The sequence below is a fragment of the Pteropus alecto genome, unplaced genomic scaffold (assembly GCF_000325575.1).
Source record: "Pteropus alecto unplaced genomic scaffold, ASM32557v1 scaffold239, whole genome shotgun sequence".
Lineage (NCBI taxonomy): Eukaryota > Metazoa > Chordata > Mammalia > Chiroptera > Pteropodidae > Pteropus > Pteropus alecto.
This window is the reverse complement of record NW_006494613.1, coordinates 5,485,666-5,497,597: the sequence shown is the minus strand read 5'-3', so window position 1 is coordinate 5,497,597 and position 11,932 is coordinate 5,485,666. Positions and strand designations below refer to the sequence as shown.

At 31.9% G+C, this 11,932-nt stretch overlaps 1 protein-coding gene across 4 annotated transcripts in view; it reads right to left on the bottom strand.

The window, feature by feature from the left end:
* The window catches only part of ROBO2 (roundabout guidance receptor 2), a 552,049-nt gene that overhangs the window by 74,488 nt on the left and 465,629 nt on the right, over positions 1–11,932 (bottom strand). For all 4 annotated transcript variants that reach the window (XM_015600164.2, XM_015600165.2, XM_025042507.1 and 1 more), the window contains exons 13-15: positions 11,128–11,294; positions 7,916–8,037; positions 753–984 (exon numbers count right to left, since the gene is read on the bottom strand). In XM_015600164.2, the coding sequence (XP_015455650.1) occupies positions 753–984; positions 7,916–8,037; positions 11,128–11,294 (521 nt within the window). The remainder of the gene's footprint in view (positions 1–752; positions 985–7,915; positions 8,038–11,127; positions 11,295–11,932) is intronic.

The following is an 11,932-nucleotide window of genomic DNA, read 5'->3' as shown; positions in this document are numbered from 1 at the left end:
TTATAGAAAAATATTTTTAAAGAAGGTTTTTATGGCAACTGTGTACATAAAATTAGTAGAAAAGCAGAAAAGGGTAGTATTTATTATACTTGGCATCTGACTTTTTTTTTTATTTGATGGTACAATTATAAGTCTAGTTAGGTACAGGAGACACTAGTAAATTGATTGGTCACAATCTACATTTATTTCATGTTTACCACAAGTTGACTTTAAAGTATCCGTTGGCAAAATTTCCAAAGGGGAGAGGAGGAGGGAATACTAAGAAGAAAGCTATTGCAAACATGCCACTGGCCTTCTGAATTAGAAATCATGAGTCAGACAGGAAGAAGCCACAGGGAAGGAGGCTTATAAAAGAAAATATTATGCTTTACTACAACAAAAAAAGAGGAATAACGGTGAACAGGCCATGCTCTTGAGTTTCTGGTAGCCTATTTTTCAATGAAGCAAAGTCAAATCCATGTAAAAAACAAGGGAAAATATTATAATCAAATTCCGGTGCATTGACAAACAATATTTAGACAAATGTTTACTTAAGGAAAATTCAAATTACTTGAGTGTCTTTTTTTTTTTTCTTTTCAGTCTTCAGATTCTATGGAATTCTCAGAATATAAAGAGAAAATGACACTTCCTGGATTCATTTTTATATTCTCTTGCTACTCTTCTAAGGAAGATGATAAACTAGACCTTCAACAGAAATTGGTTTGTTTTATTATAGTTTAAGTTTGGTTTATTTTAGAACTCTGAATACTGACCTTCTTCAGTAGTCCGAACTGTTTTAGATTCACTATCCATTCCTTGGAACTCATTAAAATATGGTCGAACTTTAATTTCATAAGTCACTCCCTTTTTCAGATTGACTAAGACAGCATTTCGCTCAGTTGGGACTTTGGCATCTAAATTCTGCCATGTTGACACAGTCTGCAGGCCTGAAGTCTGACGATACATCACCCGGTAGCCTTGAATAAACTGGGGCTGGCGGTCAACCTGAAAAACATGGCAAAAGCTTTTGAAACCAAATGAAAGTATTTTAGACATCACAATGGAACCATCCTGATTTCTCCTGTCCCTATTTCAGTCATCATCAACTACCGTCTGAGTGATGCCATGGCTTTCTCATTAATCTCCCTGCTTCTTATATCTTATTCCAATCCTGAGTTCACACTGCTCCTATATTATTATTCCCAAAATGAAGAGTGGAACAACTTTCTTGTTTAAAAGACTTCATGGTACCTAAGATAACTATTTAATTCAAATTCTTTGGATTAGCATGAAGGCCTGTCAAGACCTAGACCTGTCAATTTTTCTAGTTTCATTTATTATCTGTTTGTCATTTTCCTATATTCAGCACTTCTTATTTTTGTGGTTTTATAAATTATGTGCTATTTTTCAGGGATATCCATTCTCATCCCTTGTCTATTCACAAAAGCTTTCATTCATTTAGATCATTTTTTGAGTTTCTACTGATAAGTGCCAGGGGTTTTTCTAAACTCAGGGGATAAATATAGAATATGATAGCAGAGTCAGTCCCTGCCTTATGGTGTTTAGGGTCTAGATGGAAGATGGACATTATCTAATAATAACCTGAAGAACGGTCAAGTTATATTCATAGCAAATGAACATTAAAAAAACGTTATGAAGGAGATGTACAAGAAGCTAAGAAAGCCTAGGATGAAGAGGAAGTTGAACGAATCGGGAAGGGAAGAGAGAGACTGAAAGTGGTAGAAGTAGAACATCTGTTTTAAATGCGTGAAAAAGAGCTTTTATCCATTAACAAATATTAAATACTTTTCTTAATTTACCAATTTCTGGTTTCTTCCCATGGCTGGTACGATTTGACAACTTGCTTGATCCTTTCATTCATTTAAGGTACAGAGAATAAGAAGCCGTTTTTAAAAAAATCTGAGATTTTTAATTTGAAAACTCATATCAAATAGAAATTTGAAAAAAAAACTTTTACTCATAAGAATTACATGAAAACTGAATATATAAAAATGTAAACTAAAAATGAACCATGTTCTCTTCTTACATTTATTAAACACTCTTTATTGAAGTTTTACCATTTTTTTCATTTTAAGGAAAAAGAACTTTGAGTTTTTTAAATATCTTTTTAATGTCTTGCCATATTTCTAGAAATGCTTGATAAATATAATTAGCATAGCACCTTCTCCAATTAATATTCCATATATTATAGTTTAATAACCACATTCTTAAAAGCTTTTAATTTGACATATTTCACTGTCAAATAAAGTGTAAAATTTAATCAGAAAAAATGAAAAAAATCTTATTTTAGGAAGATTAAGGAAAGAGAGGAAATAGAAAAGGTAGCAATAAAGATGGTTATTTCAGCTTTTAAAAAATTTCTTTAATTGTTAACACATTATAAACAAAAGTTACTTTTATGTATTAACTTGTAACTTCTTTAGTTGTAGCATTTTAAAATATTTTCAAGTGAAAGCCAAACATTTAAAAATACAGAACCTCAATCAAAATACAGTGGAACAAAGGGATATTTTTATTTTATATTTTTGGATTTAGAAGATCCAAGCTAGAAAAATTCATGAAGCCTGTGAACATGAACATGTGTATGTCTATGTATAGCTAATTCCAGTTTCACAGATGAGTCTTAACAAGTATTGTTTTACTCACCTGAGAGCTTTCTAACCCTCAAAGACTTTTTGGAATTAGTGCTACACTTGTATGAGGTTATGTCATAAAAACGTAAGTCTGATGCCAAAGCTCACGATCTTTGAATTCTCATCCATGTTACCAGTTCATGTTTATACCAACAGACATGTTTTTTTGAAATGCAGAAATTGTTCTGACATTATAAAATAAGGCAAATAAAAAGCAAAAAGTTAAATTTGTGAAAGCTAAAAAGAGAGACCTTTCATCAAAACTGTCAGTGTTTAAAAAACAAAAAAATCTCTGCAGCATATGTTAAAACAAGATTAAGTTTGCATTTTATAAACTTCTCTGCATTCGCTTTAAGTGAATTTATATACTGAAAGAAAGACATAACTCACAATAATAGCTTGTTAATACTGAAAGAAGCAAGCTGTGTTTTTAAGAAGAACATTAAGCAGCTGTTTCCAGATGAAGGGAGTTTGTAAATCAGGGTAAATTAGTTTTTCCCATGTTTGGTTTTTATTAATTAAATGTTTTAGGAACTTTATGAAGCTAACGTTTACTACACAACATTGCCTTGCTCATTTCAGTGTACAGTGTCTTTAACCAGTATATTCTAATGACCTACTTAATGACGAAGTAGTTTAACTTGATTTTGTAGAGTTGCAATACATTCTTTTCAGAAGGAAATTTGTTATTACAGGTGGAAGCAGAAATGAAAATGCTGAACATTACCTTTAAAAAAAATAGGTGGGATTTTTACTGGATAAGCGTTCTGCCCCATTGACTTTTGGAGCACATTGTGACAGGTGGTCAATTTCAAGTTAAAACACATGCTTGTTACTATTTTTATTAACATTCTGATTATAAAAATCTGGCCACAATTCCATGAGATTATAGAATTTTAAAAATCGGTATATTCTGAAAAATGGATAAACAAATGAGTTGTCTTAAGGAAAAAGTGAAATGATGAAGAGAGATTCAGTCTCAATTGAGTTACAGCTTAGCCTCTTAAACTTTCTAAGCCTTAGGTTACTTAATTTGCTCAAGTGATACCCATTTACAAGGACACAGAAACAATTAAAATGACTAATATAAGTTAAAGAACATTGTACGTTTTTAGAAATTCACAATAATAAAACATCATTGTTAAGAATATACTAAAAAAAGAGAGTCCATATGTAGCCTTTGAATAATCACTTTCACTAAAATTTTTAAATAAGATACTTAATATTAATCTTTTCAATTAAAAAGGCCACTTAAACTGAAAAATCATAGTGAATTTTGTTTGATATGCTTAGTCTGCCAAGTGACTGATCTGGATTTTCTGAGTTCTCAAATTTTACTTCACCAGAGCACTTTTTCAACTCCAGTAACAGTAGTATTTAAGGGGCAAAGAGTCTGTGATTCTTTATATTCTTGACCAAAACAAAACATACACACACAAAATTGAATAAACATTTTTAAATAAGAGATTCATTGCTATTTTCTTTGTGAAACAGCCATTTCCTTATCATTCTGCCTACCCTCATTGTAAGAGTGGTCATTTTTAGAATGTAGCATTTGCTAACTATTATTGCTTCAGGATTAGTCTTGTGAGGCAGGGGAATAGTTTTTTTAATTCAAAAATCATGTACGTTTGGTAACTGAATCCTGCCAACCTCCTCACCTGACCCCAAATCTAAACATATGGGCTGGGGAATATATTTCTCCCTTCAAACTCCAATACATCTGTATCTCAAACAGTGTGAAAATTTAGAAAAAAAAAATACACATTTAGCAAATTGAAAATATGACATCAAAATAAAATATTTGGCCATAATCTCTTTAATAACCAACATCAATACCAATCTGACTTTATTTCAGTACATTTACCTTTTAAATACATACTTATCTCATGTGTAAGTATAAATTCTTGGGGAATATAATTGAACACCTGTGATATAATTGAACAATTTCTTTTTTAAAATAAAAATATATGAAAACAACTGACTTGATCATTCAACAGATAGTTATTGAAATGGTATTTTATAATTGATACTCTGCTCTGAAAGAAAACAAATTAAAAACATGATCTCCAGACTCACAGAAGTCAAGCGTATGACTGAGAGAGATACAGAAACTAGAAATGACAAGCTTCTTGGGACATAGAAATGAATTTGACAATGTTCCTCTCCTGAAAGAACTCTCAGATGACTGACCTGTAATTTTGATCAAATTTGATTTATTCTTTTTAACTCAAGGACTTTTAAAGTGATTAACTTCATAAACATAATGACTTTGATTCTTATCTAAATCATTCCCACATTTAGAAGCATTTTTAAAGAGACTCTTCAAAACTCTCAATAGAGCAGAGAAGCCTTTTTCAATTGAGAATGAGGAAAAATCTGCAATTAAAAATGCAACTATTTCCTTCACTTTGTTAGTTTTTTATCTAGTCAAAGCTGCAGAAGGATAAAAGAGGCATGGTAGATAATACCCCTACTGTGCCACTGGAAAAAGATGAGGTCAGTATGTTCCATTCATGAGAAGAGAAGAATAGAAACCATTATATGCAGAAAATAAAATATGTCTATGTGAAATTATACCAAAATAGAATTAAAAATAGTGTAGTCCTAATCACAATTACTTTAAAAATATTATAAACTTAGTTTTAGTTTCATTAAAGTATTATCCAACTTTGTACTCAGGCATCAAAAATGTGACTGATCACATAATCTGATTTAAGAAGTAACAAAATGCCCCATCCAGGATCATATATTGAAATTCCACCATTAAAAAGCCTCCTTTCAACTGAATATTTGTCTACAGTTTATCTTTCCAGTGAAAACACTACAAGCAGATTTGAAGGAAATTCTAATGCTATTATTACCTATAAATAGACATAGGATACTGGGAACAATGTTCAACTTTTCTACATTGGCTTCTTTTTATAAATTTATAAAATTGTACCAAATATCATTAATGTCACTGTGATTCTGTTGTTCTGATACAATAATGCAATTGTTCTAATACAATATTTCCTCGTGTAGTAGTAGATGACTGGTGATACCTTTCTGATGTCTGAAGATAGAGTTAATCACTTCTTTTTGTTTGAAACCTCTGTCTAAAGGGTGCGTATATATCTGTTATGACTCTTATTCTGATCATTAAGAATTTCCATTTTTCTCTTAAGTAATCTGTGTCTCTTTCTATAGGGCTCCCTCACATCTAGAAAAAAAATCTGTTCTCAAAAAATGCTGGTTGAACTAGATTTGTTCAATAGATTTATTACTGAGAGGACACTAAAATAATTCTCTTTATTGTGTTTTATGCTTCAAACATAACTTATTAAGAACTGATGATTTAAAATAATCACTTTTCCTTCTTCAACTTCCCTTGTTGAGAGAGTTGATGGAAATGAGTGAAATTGTTGTTTCCCTAAAGAAACTTGGACTCTAAGTGGGAGAAGGGAGGGTAATCAGTTTTTTTTTTTCACTTAGAGTCATTCCTCTACAACAAAAACAACAATAATAGAGACATAATTATAATTACTTTCTAATTAAGATTATAATTAAAGTAAAAATTTTTCTAGGTATCCATAACTAAAATGTCCATCACACCATATATAAGATTTATCACATACAGAGCTTAAAGAATATGTGCTCTTCTATCATCCTGATAGATTTTCTTATGGATTGTAAAAGAGAGATCTGGGGTATAAAGGAGAAGTTGGCAATAACTATATTAGGCTCAGGGAAGATTTTCTTGCTCTTTTCAAAACACACTCAAATACATGCACAAGTGTTAGTATTCTCTAATATGACTAATATTGTTCTTTACTAAAGTGGCTACCGTGTGATCAAAACATTTTACATTTTGAAATAATATTGGGCAGCTTGACATTTAATAATGTATGTAATTGAACATTTTGGCATATATTAAAATATCAATTTATTTCTTAAAACCTACTTGTTTTTTATTACATGCCAAATTGTTAAAATTATGTACAAGTTTTGGTACTACTAGATGAAATTCAGCTAAAAGTATATAAAGATGTTTGGTTTAAATTCAGAAGAACTATTCACCAAAATTAAAATCTTTTGTGCTTCAAATGAAACCATTAAGAAAATAAAAAACAAAACACAAATTGGGAGAAAATATTTACAAATCATATATCCGATAAGTAATTTATATCTAATATATAAAGAACTCTTATAAGACTATAATTAGAAGACAAACAACCCAATTTAAAAATGTGTAAAGAATTTGAAGACATTTCTCTAAGAAAGATATACAAATGTTTCACAAGAACATGAAAAAATACAAAACATGATTAGTCATTAAAGAAATGCAAATTAAAACCACAATGATATACCACTTAACACTCACTAGAATGGTTATAATCAAACAGTCAGAAGATAACAAGTGTTGGAGAGAATGTGAGAGCAATTGGCAAGGATGTGAAATAAACTGGAACCTTCAAATATTGCTAGTGGGAACATAAAATGGTATAACCACTTCGGAAAACATTTTGGCAGTTCATCCAAATTTTAAACAGAGCATTATCTTATTACTTAACAATTGCTAGGCAAGTACCAAGAGAAATGAAAACATTTCGACTTGTACACCAATGTTCATGGCACCATCATTCTTAACAGCCCAAAGTGAAAATAATTCAAAGGTGCATCAATTGATGAATGGATAAAAAGATGTATGTGATACATCTGTAAAATGGAAAGCTATTCAATAATAAAAAGGTACAAAATACGTGACATAACATGAGTGAACCTTAAAAACATTATGTTGAGTGAAAGAAGCCAGACACAAAAGACCACATATGGCATGATCTCACTCCTATGAAAGAAATAGGCAAATCTATATAGACAGAGAGAAGTGGTCACGAAGAGGTGAAGTAAGGGTAATGAAGGAGTGATTGTTAATTAGCACATGATTTCATTTTGAGATGATAAAATGTTCTAAAATCATTTTTGGTGATGATTACACAACTCTATAAATATGCTAAAAAACACTGAGTCATACACTTTAACTCTAGTGTATTGATTATGTTTCAATAAAGCTGTTAAATATTCAGAAAACAGAACATGCCATGTTTATATCGAAATGGATCTATTTTTATTATATTTATTATTTTATCTATTGAATACTTTTTTGTGGTTGATTACACATTGATTTTAAATGGTAAGGATTTTTATTACTAGTTTTGATTTGTTTATTTAATTTTTTTCTTTTTTGGTTTGTTTTCTCAAAGGAATAAAAAAAACTACTCAATATAGCCTTTGAAACTTACCGTCCACGTGACTTGAACAGTGGTGGGCGTCAATACAACAGGAGTGTGAAGACGAACAATGACATCTCCTAGTTCTTTTTGTACTTGTCTATGATCCACTCCTTGTGCGGGCGGGCTGATATCTACAGGTAGATGACCATTCCCAGTTTTTAAAAATTCATAGTAAAATCCCAATGTATATTATATAAGACAAAATTGCACATTAGAAATAATTATAGGAGAAAAATAAAAATCTTTTGTAACAAAAAACATTAAAGCATATTTATATACATACTGCCTTGCTAGGATATAATTCAAAAGATTATATTTATCTTCACTAAAATAACAATAAAAGAGTGTATGCAATCCCTTATTCCATTCGAATATATTGTTGTGGAAGGTCTAGTATTATCTTATTAAAGAATAAGATATGTGCTGTAAGACTTCTCTGGAAACATGTTTTATGTAGATGTTAAAAAAGTTCTCTAGTAGTTACTGAGGTCATATCTGAAAATGGCTGTTTAGGAATTTGTTTAATCCTTTGTCCCAATTAGTAAATTGTGTGTTCTTACTCCTTGACCAGACTGAATCCATTCAGTCTGGGGGTGTCCATTCAGTCTGGGGTGTGGAAGGAAAGAAATCAGAGGGACTTGGAAAGTGAATTATGTCACTAAAGGTAAACAGAGTGAGAGAAGGAAGGGGAAGAAGCCCTCTAAATTCACAAAAATACCTTTGACTAAAAAACTGAATACTGATCAAATGTTCAATAAGCCAATACCTTGCAGCTGCTTTTTGGAAGAGATTGAAGGAAGAGGAAAAGGAGAAAGATTTGCGATGTTTAAAATGATATATGCCCAGACATATATTGTTTTGCCCCTTTATTCACTATTCACTTAAATGCTATTCTATTGTCTCAAACAAAGGTTTATATTCTATGTAGACATCCAAGTCCATCAAAATGATATCAAATACTGAATTTCACATATTCTCAAATCAATCTTTTTAACTGGTGCACTGTAATGTTAAGTTGAATTTTTTTTCTCTGACTACCTTAAAGAAGAAAGTCCCATTTAAAATAATTTATTTTCTTAATCTCGTTTTCTCCTATTTTTTCAGGCCGCGATGCAACACTCTTGCAAAAATCTTTTAAGTGCGTGTTTCAGCCATAACTTAAATTGGGTGCACTAACTTAAATTGGGACATAAATAATTGGGAACTATCCTTTGGTAATTTTTTTTTTTTTACAGTTCTGCTTTTTTCCATCCTTAACATAAAGAGCAGAGCAAGTTTTATTGAGAAAAATGTTATGAATATTATGTTAACAATTTTAACCTTTGCAAATATATCTATGGTCTACTGTGGTATTGATGGTGCAAGTGTTTGCTGCCTTACTAAAATAAAAGAATTCTAAATTATATGGTATTTAATATCTTTCAAAAACAAGAGCTCACATAGTAAAGTGTTCTTTGAAAATAAGAGGTTTGCTGAATTCAAAGCTCTTGAAAGTGTTTTATCAAAAATGATCCTGACATTCAAACTCAAAACATGAGTTTTCCTATTAAATATCTGTTAAGAGAACATAAATCTTTTGCTCTCTACAGTCTCTCAGCTGGAACAAGCCAGATCACAAACAACTTTTCATTAATCTTTTTGATCTTTTCACCGAGAAGTTATTTTATGAGTCAAGATTTAGTGACTGGCAGTTATTGAATGATCAAGGTCTGCCAGATTTAATCAGACCAAAAAGTCTCCCCATTCTCTTATCTCCCCACCTTCCATTTCAGCTACACACAAAAACTGACTATTTCTATCCACGCAGGTAAAAATGATCCAGGTACTATTATTTTCTGACTTAAAACCATACATCTCTTCCTCTTCAAGTTCAGTAATTTAAATTACTCATTAAATTCAGGCCCACTAAGAGCAACTGAATCCAAGCAAGGTAAAATATAACCAATTTTAGATCTTAAAATTCCTTGTTGTACTTTTTCTTTCTCTTGAGACAGGTTCTTTACCTACAGGTCCTTTTTCATTATGGAAAATTAATCACATTACTGCTTAGAGAACAATAGCAAATTGGCATTCTCTCCTCCCTTGATTGTCATCATGTCAGCAACGTTACAGAATCACGTGGTAACTTTATTCCACTTGATTCCTTTAAGGCACCCTTTTCTGTTATAATAGCTTGCCAGTTACTATCACTGAACTACATTGTAATTATAATAATATTTTATGGCTGTATGGTGCTTTTCATAGCATAAAAATACTACTTTGAATTATATCTTGTTCAAAGTCTTTTACACATAAGAAATAATCAACCCTTTTCTCAAGAACCCTATGGGAAATAGATTGTAACAAATAATAAAGCCACCGTTTCTATTTTATTAATTCTCTTTATCTACTAGTAGAAAGAGAAATTATTATGCCACATGCTATACTAACCCCTAGACTCCAATGACTCCTCAATTTGAAGAGACAGGCTGCTAAAGATGAGATGAGAAACCTTCTGTTTTCTTCTATTGTCATGCTCTGGGTGGATTTTTTTTAAGTAGTCAAAAAAATCGAATACCTCAGGAAGAAAACCTGATTAACTGCTTTCTGAAACAAATTGTTCCTTTAAATATCTGGCTTATACGATGCACTGTAGCAATCCTTGTCAAACTTGTGCATCGGCATCACCCGCAGGGCACCTTAACAGAGACTGCTGGGCTCCACTCCCAGAGCAGCTGAGATGGGGCCTGAGAACCTGTATTCCTAACGTGATTCCAGGAGATGGGATGCTGCTTCTGTGGAAGCCACACCTTGAGACCCACTGCACTATTAAAGTAGAATTCCTGAACAATAGAGAATAATTTTGATATCCCTATCTGAACATCTTGTCCATTACAGAGCACTTTTTGAAACTGTATAATTAATTTCAAAGAAGAAATATTTCCCTCCCTTTGAAATATAGTAAAGCCTCAACTTAGTTGATTCACTCTTAGTATGTAAATATACCCAATTATTTGTTTTTTTTTACTAAATAAACCCTGACACCTCCAGAAAGAGGACACACTCACCAAGGTGAACAGCACATTTCTTTTTCAACTGGCCTAGTGAATCAACAGATCTAGTGAATCATTATAACAAGTGATTCAGACACATTTATCTGTCTTCATGCACTCCCTTTGTTCTTAAAGGTCTACTTAGTGCCTTCTTCTAGAACCAGTCATGTTTATAGCTATTGAAATTACCTTGTGTGCGCACAGGATCTGACATTGGGCTTGGGTCACTGAGACCTTGGGGGTTGATTGCTCTGACCATGAACAAATAAATTGTATTGGGCCGCAGTCCTCTTACTGTATAGAGGGTGGTCTTCACATGGTTTGCCACTGTCTGCCAGCTATTGCTCACTGATTGGCTGAAACATGAACAGAAATTTCATTTAAAAAACAGTCATAAAGGTACTGAAAATGGAGTTGGGTATCAATGACAAAGGTTAATGGCTGAAAATTAAACACACACACACACACACACACAACGCTTGAAGTGTTCAGCCCAATAAATGAAACATTCGGATGATTTCAGTTTATTCAACAACAAAGCCGAGCCCACCTAACAAAAGTGCCATGCACAACAAAATTAAACTCAGCCCAGGAGATGTGACAGCCCTTTGCTAATGCACAGCAGCCCACTAAATGAATACCTGTAAAAGGAACAGAGGCCAAGATCACAACATCAAGTTTATACAATAAATATGGTCCTCGTAAATGTATATATATATATACCTTGAAAAGAATTAACCTGTAGAAAGAATAAATGGACTACAGAGTAAATTATGCCAATACATTTTCCTGTTACAAGGTGTGCTTTCTTTTGCATCAATTCCACATGCAATATTATAATAGAGCCTTCTAAAACTACACATCTGTAAAAGAAGAAAGGAAGCATGTAATAAATATTTTCCCTTGGTCACATTTTTAACAAAATTGTACATTACACAGTATTGTGATTTCTCATCTTGAAATGACAAAATATCTCTGAATCTGTATGTGTGGA